The 20946-nt window shown below is 35.7% G+C and overlaps 1 protein-coding gene across 1 annotated transcript in view; it reads left to right on the forward strand.

Annotated features, from left to right (window-relative positions):
- Positions 1–20946, forward strand: part of LOC150109821 (uncharacterized) — a 185953-nt gene that overhangs the window by 34290 nt on the left and 130717 nt on the right. Inside the window, exon 2 of the mRNA XM_090414049.1 lies at positions 10668–11709. Within this exon, the coding sequence (XP_090270175.1) occupies positions 11416–11709 (294 nt within the window). The 5' untranslated portion in view covers positions 10668–11415. The remainder of the gene's footprint in view (positions 1–10667; positions 11710–20946) is intronic.

Here is a 20946-nt window from a genome sequence, read left to right on the forward strand (position 1 = left end):
AGAGGACGGCTGAACTGACAGATATCAAAAAGTGGTATATGGGGGATATGAGTCTGCAAGGTTTATTTGCTGATGATGCGAAGATAGCGAGGGTAATCAGGAATTCTGCTGATATGCAGTCTTTGCAGAATGATTTGAATAGGCTGGAATTGTGGGCATGGGAAAATGGGTGTTAGTTCAATGTCTGGACGTGATGTTAGGGTAGTACTGCCCATAACCAGTACAAAGATTAAGGATCAATGCCCTGCCTACTCGAGCCCGAACAGCTCGATGGGGTAGTGACGACTCCAACTGTAGGGCTGGTTGCCACTACAGTGAGACATTGTCTCATATAGTCTAGTGTTGCTTCCGCACCCATGGGGTCTGCGTGAGGAGGCATGATGCCGTGGTCTCCATTCTAAACAACCGCTTTAAGAACAAAGGTTGGGAGACTACGATGGAACCACATTATAGGACCTCCGCGAGTTTGCGTAAGCCAGACTTAATGATTAAAAGAGGCGGTGACTTTGGTTAGTTGATGCCCAGGTGGTGGGAACAGGGCACCCACTAGCCTATAGCCATAATAATAAAGTAAATTATTATAAAAATAACCAAGATCTAGTTAGTAAGATACGGGAGGAGCATGGGGCAACTCCAAGGTTTACCAGCGCCACCATCTGTTTACATGGCTTATGGAGTGCAGTAGTTATAAGGACTTAAAACAGCTTGGGCTTACGCAGAAGGATATAAAAGTTCTTTCTTTGAGGGCCCTACAGGGGCACACTGGTGGCATGGAGTTGCCACCAGAGAATGACTACAATGATAACTAGAACAGGTATAGGGTAAAACACTTGTAAAGGCTTAGGCCCATATCAAGTCTGGACGAAATGTCTGGACGTGATGTAAGGTAGTACCGCCCATAACCAGTACAAAGATTAATAAAAAAAAAAATAAATAAATAAAAATGACAAGTCTTGGTCCACTGTTATTTAATCTGTACATTAATGATATTGGAAAGGATTTGAACAAGCGACATACGGTTATTTGCTGATGATGCAAAGATAGGGAGCGTAATCAGGAATGCTGCAGATATGCAGTCTTTGCAGTATGATTTGAATAGGATGGAATTGTGGGCATGGGAAAATGGGTGTCAGTTCAATGTCAGTAAATGTAAAGTCATGCACTTTGGCATGATTACATATCCAATGTCGTATTATATTGGTGGGATTAGGCTAGAAGAAACTGATGAGGCTAGAGATCTTGGAGTGTTAATAGATAGGAAGTTGAAGTTTAGGAGCCATGTGACAAAGATTGCAAATACAACTCAAAAGATAATTGCAATTCTGAAACGAACGTTCCCATGTAAAGATAAGGATATTATTTTGCCTCTTTACAAGGCCTTTATAAGACCTCACTTGGACTATTGTGTGCAGGTCTGGTCTCCTGGTTTGCGTTGTGATTCTGATATATTGGAGAGAGTACAAAGGCGAGTGTTAAAAATGATACGAGGATTGTGGAATACTGATTATGAAGACAGATTGATGATACGTATACTGCAGACACTAGCAAACAGGAGAAAGAGGGGTGATATGATTGAGACTTACAAGCTGCTGAAAGGGTCATACAGGATTTCAATTGATGGGATTTTTCAATTTATGGAGTGTGGGGAAAGGACGAGAGGGCATCCTTGGAAGCTGAGAATGACACCAAGAAGGATGTAAGGGCTAGATTTTTCTCTCTGAGGGTGGTGCGTGATTGAAATGGCTTGTCATTGGATGTTGTGAGTGCAAGCAGTGTGAATGAATTCAAGAATAAGTATGATAGCTGGAGTGTGTAGTACGTGGCCGCCTTCGATGAGTCTTGACAGACAGGAAAAAAGGGACGAAGAGTACTGTTATGGTAGCAGGTGAGTTATGCCGCCCATCTAATGCATGGGGGAAATAGCGGCAGCGATTTTTGAAGCAGTATGGTGTGAGATAGAGGTGAATAGGATGAACAATAGAAAAATACTCTATGATGGTCAGCATGGATTTGTTAAAGGAAAATCGTGTTTTATCAAACTGCTTACTTATTATAACAAGGTGACAAATGCATTGGATAAGGATAATGTATACACACTGGTATATTTAGATTTTGCAAAGACCGTTGATAAATTGCCACATAAAAAGCTGGTAATTAAATTGGAATGGATGGGGACTATACAGTATATTAGTGCTCTGGATGTAGGATTGGCTGTCTGGTAGTCACCAGCGAGTTGTCTATGGAGGAGCGATATCCCAGAAGAGTAAAAGTATGTAATTTTTATGTAAATGATATTGGAAGATGTGAAGGAGACTCATTATCAACAGTGACCCCACTTAAGTGGGAGAAGCTGCAGAAGAAGAAGAAGATATTGGAAGATGTCTGAATAGTGATATGCAGTTGTGTTCAGATGATACAAAGTTAGGGATAATTATCAGGAGTATACCGATGCCGTGTCTTTCAAAGAAGAATTCAATGCACTGGCTGAATGGGCAAATCATTGGGTTATCATTTCAATTGAAACTAATGTGCTGTCTGAATAGATTAGATATTTCAAGGCGAGAAGCATTTGACAATGGTATAAAAAGCAGCAGTATAAAAATTATAATAAGTTGTTGAGTTCTTCTGTAATGATGAAAAAATAAAAGAAAAAGAACTTTAGAACGATCTGAGTTCATACTCTCTCTCTCTCTCTCTCTCTCTCTCTCTCTCTCTCTCTCTCTCTCTCTCTCTCTCTCTCTCTGGGATGCGAGGTATAGACTAGTCAGACAGCACACTAGTTTGCTGAAACAGGCTAAGATAAGATTAACTGCATATGATCACAAAAGTCAGATTGATTTAGTTATTTGACTAAATAACTAAATCAACGAGTATTTCACTTAATATCCAAAAAGAAGATGAGATGTTGCGAACGATCATTACATCTCAGTGCCAAGAAGCCATTTCTAATGAGAAAATTAAGCTTGTTGTGGTGGTGGTCGTTGTTATGCGAAGCTCGGTTGGTTAGTTCTAGTTGGGTGGTGCAGTTTTTCTATAACTCCTTTCCCTATAAGCTAGCAACCCCACAAAAGGGGTGTACAGGATACTATATGAAAAGTGTGCTTAGTGTGTAAAGCTTCGTTCATCAAATTCTAAGTTGTCATTCAGGTATTTTAAAAATTAAATCTCTCATCACTACATAATTTTATTTTATTAATTCATTTAATTTAATTTATTGTTTGAATTTGATCAGAGTCGCGTCATACACTTTCTGTCTCCGTAGTGCAGGCACTGCAGGCAAGGAAAGCATTTATTCCAATCGACACTTCTCCAGAGAGTTAAAAAGTCGTTTGAATTAATAAATTTTGTTAATTTAATTTAGAAACAAATTAATGAAAAAGGAACAATTTACAAAACATTTAATTTAAGATGGGATATAAATTGTTTCTATTTATATAGAAACAATTTTAGTTTAATAAGCGCAAATGATCATAAAAGCCAGATTTTTATTTATCTATTTATTATGTCTGTTAATGGCATGTGTTCTTCCGGTCGGTGAACGGTTTGCGGGATGAAAATTCAGAATTTCAGTTACCTGTAGGAAAGCCCTGCATGTCGTTATGACCTCGGTTAACTCATATTCAGCCTGAAAATTTTTTTTATTGGTTTCCAAATATTTTACCTGAAAAACTGGGCTGACTGTAGCATCCCGTTAACACCTCTGCATCACTTAAAAATCAAATGGTCTATAATTCTGCAATGCGTGTAATGAACCTCCCTCCCTCAAAAAACACTTTTTTCTAGTCTAAGTAGCTCATAAAAAAGTGACAATATGAGTTTCTGTTTATCATTTCATGATGGTTAAAAGAAATCCAAGAAGTGGCAGTTAATTTTCGATGCATTAGTTGTACTGGATTTCGTGAAAATTCACGAAACTGAAGACTGCGTGTCAGGTGCATATCAGTCTCAAATAACAGTACCTCTCTGGATTTCGCTTAATTCCAAACGAAATTTAATTCGTAAATACACACAGGTATGGTAATGTTGCGTGCTTACTTTGTTGTGCCTTTTATGTCAAGAGACATATCGGTGGGAGGCAGTATTTTAGAAAACTGAGTTGGGGGGGGGGGGGGAATCCAGAAGAATGACTGTCTTCAAGTTTATCCATGCAATGGTGTCCTTAGCGGCCCTTAAGTCTGTTATAAGATACAGTAAACTGTTCCTCGATAATTCTAAAATTTACTCTTTCCTTATTGCCACGTTGTTGCCTTCTTTGCCCAATCTCTGCTGTTTAAAATAAGTTATTATTTTAAATAGCAGAGATTGGGCAAAGAACCAGAAATTGTAAATCAGTGGGGGACCTTACTATGGAGTTTAATAACCCATCAGGTCTCCATTAAGTGTAGGCACTGCACTGGCCGTTAAAAATCAGCCAATGCGGCATAAATGCATCTATATAAAAATTAGCGATTTGTTTGTTACGCTATACGAAACGTATAATTATCTCTTTTTCTTTAGAACTGTTCTTTTTAAAACATTTGCTTCAGAATTCCACCGCCCTAGTTATGCCTAAATCATATCGATAGCAAGTGTTTATATGCCAGAAGATTCTGCATATAAATAACTATAACAAGTTAATTTCATGCAATTTATTTTTTGCTTTCAAGCTTTTCCTCTCCTTGACTAAACAGTTTTTCCACTCATTACTTTCCTGAGAATTTTATAACTGTCTATGATGGGAAGAATATTGTTACACTTTTTTCAAGCAGGACTATGTTAGCCGGTCGTAATTTGGTAGAAATGGCAAGCCATTTTATTTATTTATTTTTGCATCTTCGTAACGCGAACGTCTCTGTAAACAGGCAAGTCCTTTGAATACTGTATTAAGCCACAGCAGGTGACCATAGAAGGTGACCTCAGCAGGGAGGGTTTCCATTTCTTCTGTTCCTCAGGGATTAGACAGATCTGTTAAACAGGTAATATGAATAAGTAATTGGATAAAGATTTTTACCGAAAAAAAACGTTGAGAGTCTACGCCCAATCATTTGGTGTCCGTCTAATCATATTTTTAATCCTAGCAGTTTCTGGCACTTTTTAGAATCCTCCCTTTTTTATCTGTTTACACTGAAAGTAATAATTTTAAGGCAAGCAACTAAAGTGAACATATTTATACTACATCATATTCGCTTGCTCCCAAGTCGTTAAAGCGCAATACAAAATTTCACGACTAAGGCAGAGGCAGTTTATCTGCTCTGTAAACAGCGTGGTGTTACGTTAGCTTCTGCACTTTCTCAATTATCCCTTGGTTACCTTTGAGGCGTTTTTCTTCAAATAACTACATTCTGCTGATGAAGGGTGATGTATGAGTTGCTAATATAAGTCGACTGGTTTGTCCACAGGCAAAACTTAGATGACGTAATCTAATCGCACAGCGTGTCAGGGGGTCATTCAATACCTAGAAAAATGAAATTTACCTTGTCAGCAGGAAAGTGCCTTGGAAATTCGATCAATGACTGACTATATATATATATATATATATATATATATATATATATATATATATATATATATATATATATATATATATATATATATATATATATATATATATATATATATATATATATATATATTGCCTACTTTTAAATGTGTACAAATTGCTACTTTTCATAAACATTTCTGCTAATTTGACATTTCTACTCAGTATTGAATTAGTTGTATTCGATAATGGTGATGAAAATTCCTTTCATTGGTAATACTGTAGAGAATTTTCACAGCTTTTGATACTTAGGTTTTGTTGTAAAGTAATATTTCCTTCACATTAGCAGCTCGAGAGTGAACTTTCAGAAAAACGAGATAAAATGATACTTGTATCATAACTTTAACAAATTATTACAAGCTGAAAGCAATTTTTGAGCTGTTTTTTATATTGCTCATACCCACGAGACGGTTATTTGCAAACTAATATTACGTTTTGTATAGTGAGCTGACTAAGAATGATTTATTCCATTCTCTATCCTTATACTATTAATCATTCGAATTTATCGTTCATTAGAATAATGATTAGAATGTCTGAAACAATGTGCTGCAAAACACTTCAGCAAAGCAACCTCTTTTTTCTCCAAATGGAATCAAAACTCAAAGTGGCTGAAATTTTGATAGCATTTGCAAATACGTATATTTATTTCAGCTATTTTTCATATTTTATGTGCAGAAGGTGAGTATAATGCGGATAAATGTCTATAGAATATTCTGCTCTCTCCTCCCTTTTTTGTAAATATCTAAGTTACAACGGGTGGGGAGGAGAGAGAAAATGCTCTTTCTAATTCATAAATTTTCAACAAAAACTGAATTTCAATAGATGACACATAACTGAAATATGATCAATATGATCAGTTTTTATGAAAGGACTGAAGATTAGATAATCTGCAAACTTGTTCTAGTGATATCAAACATGATACTTTTTTTCAAGTGTTTAACGAGCTAGTCTGCAGAGAGCAGAAAGGTAGTCTTAAGTCTAGGAATGAGACTTTGAATTTCTTTGGATAATTCATGAAACATATGCTCTGTATATAATGTGCTCGGGAGTGAACTAATGTAGACAAGCATGCTATGTAATACTGGTAGAAGGGTGTCATCACAACATAATAACCGCCACTTTATTTAATGGAAACTTAAAGTGACCAAAAGTCTGGATTCCAGAACAAATATCCAATTTAATTTCTCCTCATTTCTTCCATGAATTATAAATGATGTTTTCAGAGTTATTCTAGATAACTTGGATAAACCAAACATGTTTTCTTATCGGAGATTGAAAACTTGTTTTTCAATCTCCTCAGACATACTGGTATTGTTGGGCAGAACCTAATGGTAGAAGATGAGAAGGCTTCCACCTGTAATTGAAAAGTATCCGAATAATGGTATATCACTTTATAGGAAGGTACTACCGAAGCCCATGATTTTCTCAAAAGTTGAGTGAAATTTGCCAATTCATTTCACTTTAAACAACAACAACAATAAGCAAAGAGAAATAGATTATATTGGAAAAAGCAAACTTCCCAAAAAATATTCGCATATAGGTGGGCAGAGTATCAACTTCGTAGTTCATTGCCATTTTCAGTCTGCAAAACATTTTCTATTTTAATTTTTCAATTTCAATTTCCATTTTCAGTCTGCAAAACAACTTCTTAAACAGCAACTCATATTTCACTACCTCCTCTTTTTGAATTTATTTGGATAAAAAAAACTCACTGCCGCCTTCTATCAAGTTCATTTCCTCTCTTTATCGCTCTCCTCTAGCCACCAAACAATATTAACTTTTTGATTTCCTTTCTTTAAAGTTGATTTTCTCCATTTCACTTTCTTAATAGTGAAACCATTTCACTGAGATTGATAATCCAACAAATACAGCTTCTAAGATATGAACTATCCAAATTGTACACATGCCTTCCAGAATAAGAGGTAACCTTAACGCATGTTCTGAGAGATAGTGTTAATTGGGTTGCAAAGAAATTAAGAGCCTTGTTAGAGATCGTGAAGTAAAATGTCAAAGGGAAACTAGTGAGTATATTGTCTCGTTTTGATAACTCTGAGTTGAGTGAAGAGCGGTTATTTATTTATTTATATGGAGTTCCCTCCCTTTTCTCCCCCGTCCCTACTGGGGCGAGTTGAGCCCCCTCATGGGGGTTAAGTATTTATGGCTGCAGATCCGTGATTGTTCACGGGCCGGTTTGCCTGCTTGCTGGATGAAAAACCCCAGATAGACTGGGGGAAAAACCCTGCTGTCCACGCCCAAGACCGGCTAACTTGGCTATGGCTGAGGAAGATCCTTAAGCTCCTCACGTCGGCGATGGGAATCGAACCAGGACACTCCTTCCCCAGGCATATGGTTGCGAAGCGCAAAGCCACTAGGCCAACCGCGCGGACAATGAAGAGCGGTAATAACGAATGATATGATTACGAGATTGTGTGGGAAAAGAGGTTTAGAATGTGTTGATGCTTGGAGTGTGTTTGATAGCGGAAGAGAGCTGTATGCAAGAAATGGGGTGCTTCCGAACATGATCATAATCGTTTAGAGAGGTTGCTGTTCTTAGAACAAGTGGAAGTATTTGGGCTGGGAAACTAGAATTAATAAGAAGTACCGACTTATATAGGGAATGTGTTTCAGGTGATCGGCTGTCGTGGAGTAAATTGGAGACTAGAGAGGATAAAAAATCTGTATGGGGATCATTAAAAGCACTGAAACTGTTTGCACGTATATAAGGAGTAAAGGTAGTTGGCGACCTATGATGAAGCTACGTTTATATACAGTAAATTCTAATGCCAGAAGCATTAGAAATAAGATGGGAGAGGTTTGGGCATTAGTCAATGCAACCTTGCCAAAAGTAACAGGCATTAGAGACTTACCTGACAGCAGAAGATGTAAACATCACTTAAGCAGCGTATATGTAAAATAGTTGGTCACGTGCATCACCACGTATCCTTTATCGTAAGTGCACAATATAATGTGCACCTACGATAAAGGCTTATTGTAAGTGCACATCCGGCTAGGAGCCATGATTTTGAAAACAGTAAAGCTGACTTGTTTCTCAAAAGGCGAGATATCTCAGGTGTTTAATCAATGGAAAAATAGGCCACATATTCGTCTATGAGGTGTAACTGTGTCCCAAGACAGCTTGCCAGGAACGAGATCGCCGTCGTTTGAAAGGCTTGTACGGCAAACATAATATCCTGTGTTCAGAAACTGACTGAACCCCTTTACTGAATGCTGTTCCAGACCCATGTGACACGGAACTATACGCAAGGAATTGAAGAGGATCGGTACTGATTTCTGCGAAGAACCGGAAAGTTCGTCGTGGTGTCTGAAACATCGTGACTAGACACTGGAAGACTTGAAATGAGTCATGTGGTCCGACGAATCTTGGTACACCTTATTCTATACCGACAGTAAGTGGAGAGTTTGGCTGGAGCCCGATGAAGCAATGAACCCAGCTTGCCTTATAAACACAACTGAAGGTACTGGAGGGTGGTGTCATGGTGTGGGGTATGCATGTTTTGTTGATATGCAACGGTTCCCTGATAATGCTAGAAGTTATAGTGTGCTCTAAGGAATATCTGAACATTGTTACTACCGATGATGTCCATTCTGCAATGTTGACTTTTTATCCAGCAGGTGGCGGTTGTTTCATGGACGACAATGCTACTGTCCAAGTAGAGAATGTAGTGAATTCAAAAAAGGCAGTACAAGGAGAAAGAAATGACAAAAAGATCAGAAGATTATGATCAGGGAAGGAGACAGAAGATCCGATACTTGCTGCTTAAGAACAAAGACTACAACCGAATATAAAAAAAAAAAAAAAAATTGAAAAGATTCTTAACTATAGCAAATGCCGACTGTACCGAAATAAAGAAGAGACAGTGGATCATCTAATTAGTTCTATTAGATCTAATTAAATATTAAATCTAATTAGATCATCTAATTAAACAAAGGCACGATTGGGTAGAAAAAGCTGTCAGGAAAATCTGAGCCTCTCATATCATCCCGACTCCAGTAAACGGCAATTTTAGGGACATCTTACAATTTACGACAATTAGTCGATTGCTAGGCTATTGGATATTGGCCGAATTGAACTCATTTGCTAGTCAAAGATTTCATTATTCTATTTCATGCTTCTTGTTACTCTTTGAAGTTAGTTTCCCAACTCGCAAAATTCCTTTGTAATACACAGTTGAAAAAGTTATTGAAAATAAAAATGGCAAGATACTATTGAACTTTAAAATTCAACCTCTTGAATAAAGTATGTCAGACATACTATATTCAAGAGGTTGAACTTAAACGACTTTGACGCAAGAAAGCAACAACTGTTCAAATTGTCACGAGAGAGTTAGGAGCAATACCAAGAACATTTATGAAACATCTGGAAAATCTGAGCCTCTCATATCATCTCGACTCCAGTAAACGGCAATTTTAGGGACATCTCACTATTTACGACAATTAGTCGATTGCTAGGCTATTGGATATTGGCCGAATTGAACTCATTTGCTAGTCAAAGATTTCATTATTCTTTCTATTTCACGCTTCTTGTTACTCTTTGACTGTGAGCTCTGTTAACTGGATATAATAATAATAATGATAATACTTTTTTCATCAAAAATTCTGTGATTTAATTAGGATTTCATAAAAAAATCTGCATTTTAATTTTTGTTAAAGCGCACCCACAGTAGATTACAGAGAGCGCATATTTAATTGTTGCCCAAATAAATGCGCAAGCAGTAGAAACACTGTACGATTGTCGTCTACCGTCTTTCACACACACACACACACACACACACACACACACACACACACACACACACACACACACACACACACACACACACACACACACACACACACACACACACACACACACACACACACACACACACACACACACACACACACCGAGTATTCTTGGAATGAATTACTGATTGCAATCGAAATTATCCAAAATACTAAATCAGTTTGTAGCTTTATAAATGTGAATAGAAAATACGGCGAAGGGAAAAATCTGTTAGGAAAACACTGGACTGGGCTCACTAAATGCATTTAATTTTAAAAGTATATTCACTCATCCTTATATTTATGTGTGCAGTATAAAATGTTATGTGGTGAAGTACAGCTATAATTACTGTTCTCTCTTTTCCAGGTTCTGGTGACCGACAAGCCAAAGGTTACAAAGAAAGACGTCAAACAAAACGCTCTTCTAATACTAGGAACTACATCTGGTATAATGACGGTCTATGTTACTCTTGGAATCTAACTTTTCTCTAGCACGTGTAGCCATTCCGATATTGTCTTCGATCGCATCGTTCCTTCCCACATTGACAGCGAACAAATTACTCCTTGGTGCGTGCGTGGAAGATAAACTTTTCTTTTTCCTAGCCTTGAACTCAGATACCGCAAGAAAAACCGTTGCAGAAGATAAAAGAAGAAAATCAGGTCGTCTGTTCCTTGTGGCAGAAGAAAAATGGCATTCCTAACCGCCAAACATATATTGAAATATATATATGGTAAACTGCATATGTTAATAGATTCCGACAATTTCCAGAGAAGCCCAAAATATGTGTTAATTATGCTCAAAAGCATACGATTCAAAGAGACTTTAGAGAATAGCTATAAAAAGAAAACTGTGTGATGTGATTGTTTAAGATGAATGTAACACTCTAGTATTTTAGATTAGCGTGGTATGTTTTATTATCCAAGCTGTACTGTGAAATAGGTCAAAAAATAAGTTTAAAATAAGACATACGGCGCTATAGTGATCCGAATAGAAAATGCAGATACAGGATAATTAAATATGGATGAGTAGATAACATTTTCTAACCACTGCTTCAGGGGCCATCACCGCACGAACATTTCGTCCTGGAATGGAACCCTGGTAGCGTAACATTATTATGGGCAATCCATGCAGTCGTTTATTTCAAGATGGTGGTGCTTCCAATTTTAAAGCTTCACTTTTAGATCAGGTGATTAGCCGAGCTGAAGTTGATAAACAAATCAGTCTTTATAAATTAGTTAACTATAGAAAAGGGGGTATTTTATTAGAAGCGTTCCAAAAGGGAACCAGAGAAGAGTTTGAAAAATTTGCTTTAGAACTGCTTCCGGTGTACATGTACAACAGTGGTAAAGGAACCGTCCTTACTCACGAAGATTATGCTCACTGGCGCCACCACTGTAACAATAATGAGGTAAGATTATGTACATTTGTTTTATATATACATTTGTTTTCCGTTAACTGGAACTTATAATGTATACTATTTGCAATATCTGAGAACTGAAAATGTTAGAAATATTTGTTTAAAGCATATTATTAATTATACTGAAACCATGTGTATTACATCCAGATTTGTTTTTAATATTTTATTAATAACCGTTCTATATTTCTATTATTTTCCTTTCTATTCTGAAACTAGTAGTAGCGTCTCGCTCTGTAATTGGTAAGCCAAATCTACATTGTTGTAGCTTTTGCATACTTCTGCATATGTCTATCTATATCTATCTATCTATATATATATATACTGTATATATATATTAAAATAGTGCGTGCAATTTCCTTCTGCAACCATTTATTTCCACTCCTTAATATTGTTATGTTACAAAGTTCAGGATAAAGTTTCAAATGAAAGCTAGGATAACGTATATCTGAGTAGAAAATAATGCTCAACTTCAAACATTTTTAAGTAGTAGATGCCGTCCATAGAGGGTGCCAGCCTGACTTGGAGTTTTTTTCGCTCTCTGTAGAGGGAATGCGAGTACCTGGTCGATACCCTATACCAGTGTTTCTCAAACTTCAGATATCCGCGAACCCTTTTCTTAAATTTTCATTATTACCAAGTATCTACCCCCTAATTAATTAATTAAAATAAATTAATCAATTAAAAATAAATAAATAAATTAAAACGAATAAATTAATTAAAATTAATAAATTAATTTAAAATATTAGAAAATTAAATATCTATTTTATTTGAATTTATATGTTCATGTAAACAAAAAATATGATTTATTTTTAATGGAACAAACTTTATAAAGATACTATAAAGTTTTACTTACTTGAAATAATTTATCATCAATGAGAGGAGTGAAATTGCTTATGGTGAGATAAAATTTCAGCCAAATTTGGCTCTATGGTTGTTAATTTCGATCTCAGATGCGGTTCGACGGCTATAATGCGATTCCTCTTCTTCGTCTTAATATCTACAAGGGCCGAAAATCCAACTTCGCACAGATATGAACTTGGAAATAGAAAAATGAGCCTTAGAGCTTTGTCTGTTAATTCAGGAAATTCATTCTGTATTTGTGGCCAAAATGATGATAACGTATTCTCGATGTATTTATTTTTTAGGAAACCATCAGAAGCTAGTTCTAAAAGTTGTTCTTCTTCTATTGACGATACACCCTTTGGCATAAATTTGTTTTTATTGAAAGGGTATCTCTTCCACTCAATATTAATGTCCAATTCAGAGAAATACTTTTCTAGATTCATTTGTAAGCTTTTTAAATACTGCATGATAGTAATTTTCACATCATCAAGTTGTTCATTTGAACTTGCGAGCAATTCATGAAGCGATGGAAACGCGTCAAATTTTCCATTATCAACCCGCTTTTGCCATCACTTCATTTTTGTCAACGTGGCATTCACTTTATTTTGGACATGAAATATAGAAATTTCCTTGCCTTGTAAAGATAAATTAAGACTATTTAATACAGTAAATATATCTGCCAGGTATGCTAATTGACTGAGCCATTTCCAATTATGTAAATGCTTTTTCAATTCAAACTTTTCTTCAAGAAAAACTTGTAGTTCATTCCGAAGTTCAAATAAATGAGTAAGGACTTTTCCATGAGAAAGCCAACGAACATCGGTATGGAAAAGAAGTTGTGTATAGTTGCTTCCCATTTCTTTGCAAAGTTGAGAGAAAAGTCTGGCGTTTAGAGGACGGCCTTTAATATAATTTATGATTTTTACAGCTTCATCAAGAACTTTTCTTAGGTCTGTAAACATCATATGTGTAGCCAAATCCTCCTTATGTATGCAGCAGTGTGTCGACTTTGCATTTGGTGCAATAGCTTGAATCCTTGAAACAAGCCCTTTTTTAGATCCGACCATGGATTTCGCTCCGTCCGTGCTTATTCCAACACAACTTTTCTAATCAAGCTTGTTTTGATGCATAAATGTATTTATACTGTTGAATATTTCTTCTCCTGTTGTATGTTCTGGCAAGGGTTGGCAATATAAAAGGTCGTCATGAATTTTTTGATTTTTTTCGTACCTAACAAACACTAGAAGATTTGCAAAATTTGTAATGTCGGTGGATTCATCTACCTGCAACGCATAATAACGACTCTTACGTATATCGGATAACAATGTTTGTTTTATATTTTCAGCCATTTCAGTGATTCTTCGATGAACGGTACTATTTGAAAGGCAAATCCGATCAAAAGATCTTTTTGCATTATCTCCGATCATAATTTCCGCTATTATTTTTGCTGCAGGCTTGACCAAAGTTTCACCAATTGTTTCCGCTGCACCACTTTTTGCTATTAATAGCGACACACGATATGAAGCTTCTAAAGCCTTCATGTTTTCACCTCCTGACACGATCGACATCACTTTTTGGGATTCTTTTAAATTTTTTAGTTTATTTTGAAAAAATTCGATAAGTTTGTCCTTGCATTCATTATGTTTCGATTCAAAATGGCGATTTAAATTACGTGGTTTCATGCTTTCATTTTTTAAAGTTTCACCGCAAATTACACATAATTGAATAGGTTCCTCTTCATTTCCCGTCCATGAAAATCCACATTTCAAGTAATTTATATCGTACTTACAAAGTTTTCTCATCTTCTTCCTAGTTGGTTCTTTAGAGATGTCAGACGACACACACTTATCAATTTCACTTGATCCAGATACAATATCAACATTTTCTTGTTGCTGACAGCTACTTGTATCTACTATGTTCCTCTCTTTTGCGCATTTTAAAAATCCAGTCTTTAACCAGTGATTCATTCTTAAGAATTTGAAAGCTAAAAAAAAAAAAAATACCGTATTTAACGAACAGTCCTTTAACAAATGGCTAGTGAAAGCAGAACTCGAAACAGACAGCAATGGTAGACCAGTAGAGATAAAGCAACTATGAAGACGTTCATATGATTGGTGCGGTATTAACAAAAGATCGCGCTACTAATTCACAAAGGCAAGCCGACAGTTCAGTTGAAATGCTAATTCTCTTCAACTGAATTCCTTATATAATATCGAAACACATTCACTATATATTTCTTCGTTTTCACACGTTCACTCAAACAAAACCATATGTTGCCGGTGAACCATATGGTTTCGATTGTCTACTATACAGCATTTTATGTGGGAGGAGTCATGCGATTCATTAGTTAGTGCCATTTTTACCCAGTTGTCTCTAATTGCACTGTTTGTTGAGAAACATATTACACAACCTGCAGATGTCTCTGTACCTTATTCAGTGATACAATAGGAACGTTTTACGATCTCAAACTTAAATTTTATTCCATGCGTTAATGATGCATAGCCGAAAATTGCCACGAATCCCCTGAAGACCTTTCGCTGACCCCCGGGGGTACGCGTACCAAACTTTGAGAAACACTGCCCTAAACGCACTGAGTCTACTACACTACACTGCACCAACTGCTGCTTACTGTTGTCCGTACGTCTCCCGAGCAATAATTTTTAATGGAATGGACCATCTTCAAAAGGGATGGGGGGGGGGAGTGTTCTGCAGTGACAGTTTAGTCTTGTGGACAGAAACAAGCAAATAGAGCTGAAATACGTATTATGAGGTTTCATAAGCAATTCATTCCTGCTTTACGCTTACCCGTAGATTCACATTGTACCATGCAGGCATTCAAAACCAGATCCGACGGAATGGGATGGTTAATCCCTATTCCCACAGCGTCCTGTATCTGTATATTTCGTGTGTCCTTTTGGTGGTTATCCCTGTTCGCGGGATGAAAAAATCCGAGTTTCTGGGAGGAAAACCCTACACTTTCGTTTGAGACCAACTAACTCACCTTCAGATGAAAATCCCTAATAAAAATTCGCCTTCCAGGCGGAGTTCGAACCCAGACCTTTCCAAACAAAGGCATTGTCGAAACTGACTAAGCTACGGAGAGTCTTTATAAGAAATGCAAAAAAATTCGTTTCAGATCGGTTTGAAAAATTGCACGTTTGTAAAACCTGAATAATTTGGATGAGTTCAGTACTGCTGATATATTGATAAGTCGAATCGAATATGTGAAATACGACTATTTCTGCCAAACATCACCCACACGAAACACACATATTGGCAAGATGGCTAGGGTATCCATTCTCCAACCAGCAGGTCTCCGGTTCAAATCCTGCCGTGGTCATGGATGTTTGTGATTGCTTTTAGAAGGGAGATTAATTTCATCATCAGGTGTGAGACAACCACCCTGCTTATTGCGGGCCTGAAGTGGCTTGAGAAAGTTATTTCTATGGTCTTTAGAACAGGGTTTCCGAACTATGTAAAAAATAAATTAAAAATACAATATATCCTAAATTTATCCTATTCTTGGAAAATTTTTTTGTGCGAAGGTGCGATTGATGTGATTATTGTCACATGAGCATTTTATGCCTATTGTATGCTAAAAGAAGGCGATGATAATGGTAATATTAGATTTAGGTATTAGATGAAAGTAGATCTACTTTATTCTCATGAGTAAGATGTAAATAAAACCACATAACACGCTAGCATTACACGTGACTGGGATGAATAATGTCACAGGTTTCCAAAATTCACATAATGTACATAAACAACAAATTTCTCTCTCTCTCTCTCTCTCTCTCTCTCTCTCTCTCTCTCTCTCTCTCTCTCTCTCTCTCTCTCTCTCTCTCTCTCTCTCTCAGAGCATACGTTCCCTTTCCTTCTTGGTTATGTCCTCAGGTTTATTCCATCATTCTCTGCTAATTTTTAATTGAAGATTGAAATGTATATAAAAAATATTTTGAAGCATAAGGAACACTCAAGTTTTATTTCCTGATGGGTTTGTTTTTTTAATAAATTTAATAATAATAATTATGATAAATGTACTGCGAGATACAACAGCCATGCTTTTTCCTGAAAACAAATGAACATCTGTTACTCACCTATCGACTTTCTCGTCCACAACATTGGAATTCCATGCACTTTAGGTAGAGAAAAATTATTACGGATCGAATATACTACTATAAATACTTTCATGAATAAAATTCAATTAATGTAGTAACGAATAAGATAATAAAAACTCAGAAGAAATTATCTTGACATAGTTTGCAGTTATCGTTTTCGTTTTATAACAAAATTGGTTTTTAACTTTCAACATTATTCCAAACAACAGTAGAATCTTCGGCTACCATAGTAAAAGCATGCACTTATTTCGCAACATCCCACAGCTAAATATTTACTCAAAAAAAATCTAAAAAAAAAAAGAATGCTGTACTGGTGATCATTGAACACCACAATATTATTCGTTAGTGGTGCTTAACCTAAAAAAGAAGCAGAAAACGGCTTTTTTTGTGTGATTTCATATGAAATTGCCTATATGAATTCCATTACTGAAATACCAGTTAACATTAACGATTTATCTGCATATTTTATTATTTTGATTTGCTTTTTTTTTATAAATAAGATGATCATCCGGAAGCTATAAATGTAACATTCTTCAATAGAATTCGTTGCGTATTGAATATTTTGTTCTACATAAACATTTACCATGTGCATTTAGTTAGATGTCATCTTACGGTTTTCAGGATTGCTTTTCGTGATTTCGCTTGCCATTGTGTTGTGAAATGTGATAACGTCTCCTTGAAATACCGAGAAATGTTTCCATGACAACCTTAACAGTGTATCTGAGGCAACATTGTTACATTTAGTTTATTCCTGGTTGAATCACGGAGAGGTATTCTTGTATTCTGCATGACTTGAACGGGGAATGTATTAATTTAATTTTTTTTTCAATATTTAGTTTTCAATCTGATGTACATTTGTTTAGAGTTAACCGGAAAGCTTATCTGCATCCATAATTGTCTAATACAATACACCATTTAACAGAAAGTCCTTTAAAATCCATAGGGAGTTCGCCTCAGTTACTTGTGAGAGTTCATTCAGTCTATCTAAATTACACCGCCAATAGTTAATCTTCTAGTGCTGAACAAACTTTGTAAAATCAAGAAAATTACTCTGGGCAGCAGACCGCAACTTTAATCAGTCATGTTGCAGATGAACAACGGCGAGTGCTCTCCGCAAATGCTATACTCTCGGCATCGATCATCAAAAAAGAAGACGAGGTTTTTCGCTGTTTTATTCTGTTAATTTACCGTATGGAATGAGAAAAACATAATCTCCCCTATCTTATACATTTTGTTTATATTACACATTTTGCATCATTGAATAATTACGTCTACAGTCTGAGGATAGTTAACTCAATGACTGAATTTTACGACCAGCGTAGAGCAGTGTGTCTCAAAGTGTGATACTCGTACCCCCGGAGGTACGCGAAAGGTCGTTAGGGGGTACGTGGCAATTTTCGGCTATGCATAATTAAAGGAGTCATTATATTTTTCAACAAACAGTGCAATTACAGCCAACCAGGATAAAACGGCACTGACTAATGAATCACATTCCCTCTCCAACAGAAACTGCTATATAGACCAAGCAAAACCATATGGTGCCGGTGGAACATATGGTTTTGCTTGACACCACCCCCGTCGTTAACATGTTAAAACTAAGAAATATATAGTGAATGTGTTTCAGATATTACGGAATTCGGTTGAAGGGAATTAGCATTTCAACTCAACTGTTGAAATGCTAATTTGTCTTTGGTTCGCGCAATCTTTTGTACCGCACCAATCATATGCAGTTCTTCGCTGCTTTACGTATCTCAAGTCTTGTAAATTACTGGTAATTTTTGCTTAAAATAATGGGAAAGAAGGTGACGCTATTTGGGTAGATGACTTTGACGATGCACAAAGAGAAACTGTTCTCGATGCCAAAAGTAGTGATAGCGAGTAGGAGTCGCACCATTTTCAGTTTTTTTCTGAAAACTTTAGTTTCCGAAAATTCCCGCACGTATCTCACAACCCGATTTTTTAGCTTTAATTTTGGGAAAAAAGTTAGAGTTATATTCCAGTAAATACAGTATTTTTTTTAAGCTTTCAAATTCTTACGTGTAGATCATTGGTTAGAGATTGGATTTATAAAATCCCCAAAAGAAAGCAATATAGCAAATACAAGTAGCTGTAAGCAACAAGAAAACGTTGATATTGCATCTGGATCAAATGAAATTGATGAGCGTGTCGTCTGACATCTCTAGAGAACCAAAATTTAAAAATAAATCATATTTTTTGTTTACATGAACATATAAATTGAAATATAATAGATATTTAATTTTAATTAATATTTTAAATTAATCTATTAATTTTAATGAATTTATTTTTAATAAATTCATGTATTTATTTTTAATTAATTAATTAGGGGATACTTGGTAATAATGAAAATTTAAGAAGGGGTACGCAGATATCTGAAATTTGAGAAACACTGGCGTAGAGGATTGTTTATGCAAATTCTCATTTTATCCCACTGAATCATTATATCGCATTAACAATGCCAAATAAAATAATCATTAAAATTTTAATTACCTCATCCTCCAGCTTTAAAACTGCTATCTGTATTAAATTCTGTATTAAAAGTTACATAAATTCGCTAATTCAATAACCCGTTGATGAAAGCTGTTCTATATATTTTCTCGAACAGTACAAAATGAACTTTGCATATTTGTTATATCTTCTTCTTCTTCTTCACTAACTTGTTATTATGTTCTCTAGTAGAGCCTAGTTCAACCAAATACAGCAAACTCCTGATAATCTATCTTATTAATCCCGTGAATCAACGTATAAATTAAATTAAATCTCCTGTACGTCTCCTGTTAGATAAATATATCGGATTGCATCTAGCCAATTTATTCTCATAATTATCGCGATACAATCCTTCGTGCCGTCTTCTCTGAATACTTTCGATTTTCTTGATGTGCATTAAAAGTTTGGTGAATAAAGCTAGAAACAATAATCTAAGCCTGGCTAAAGATCTGTATATCGGTAACGTTAATTCCTTACTTTTACAGGTGAAGTTTCTTTTAATTTTTTTTAAATAACAGAATATGCTGTGCTTTATTAGGTTTCTTAACAATATGATTCCAGAATTTAAATTTCCTATTAACTGAAATATCTGCAACTTTTTATAAGGATATTTTTTTTCTAAAGCAATTTAACTTATATTTACCTAATATTATCTTCTTACTGAATTGGATATGTCTGCACGTGTTCACATTGATGGTCAAAGCTAGATAACTGGGATAACTGAGAAGAAACCTCAACACAGCATTTAAGGACTGTGAAGAAACAATAGCTGCCTCTGCCCTAATATTCAGTCCTTGACTTCTCGTGATGTATCAGTTAAGTATAGTTAAGTATCTGCCGGGATACTGAACGAACGAAGATGTACTGACATTTTGAGATTTATTGGACCAAACTCTATTCTGTATTGTCAAACTAAAGCAGAATGATGGCACGCCATTATGATTTCACGCCGGATGAGTTTTTGGCGTTTAAACATCAGATCCGCTGTTCTGAAGGATAGCAGTGAAAATTCAGCTGCTAGAACAAACTCAAACATAACATCAACAGCAAAGAAATGAAGCGGATAGAAGAATTAGAGATGTACCACATAAATTGATATTACTGGTAATGTCCTGATAATGACAGGATAAGGAAGGAGCAGCTCAACGAAATATGAGGATAATTTTCTTGAATGACGCACATATTTCCCTGATATGGCAGTCATAACAAAAAAGGGGGAGGAATTGGACGAGACCTCTTTTCTAGGTAAAATTTCCGTGACTTGTATTCATGGTCTGTTAATTATTGGCGAAAATCACTTAAAAAGAAAGCACTTCAATAATTAATTACTAGTTTCGTAGAGCACTGTTTCAGATTTGAACGGAACACAAATAAAAAGCGGTATTTACAAAGAGATTTCTGAATTAACAACTGTCATTTTTTTTAATTCATTCAACAGAACGTAGATGTTGAATATCAGAGGTGCGGTTCAAGAGCCAGCAAAGGTTGGTCTATTGGTAGAGCCTCTGTTACTAATGAATCGCAAAAAGTTAAGCAAGTTTGAGCGTGGTTAGTAGTTAGAAGGAGTTAATCGTTCTATGCTGTTGGTACACCTCCCTCGATGAGTTGTTGGACTTCCTGGAGGTGTCACATAATAATAATAATAATAATAATAATAATATAGCTTGTCTCATAGTCTAATCCATCAGTATATATATATATATATATATATATATGTATATATATATATATATATGTATATATGTATATATATATGTATATA

Source organism: Typopeltis vanoorti, chromosome 1, assembly GCF_054136105.1.
Source record: "Typopeltis vanoorti isolate ZY-2024b chromosome 1, IOZ_Tvanoo_1.0, whole genome shotgun sequence".
Classification (NCBI taxonomy): Eukaryota; Metazoa; Arthropoda; class Arachnida; order Uropygi; family Thelyphonidae; genus Typopeltis; species Typopeltis vanoorti.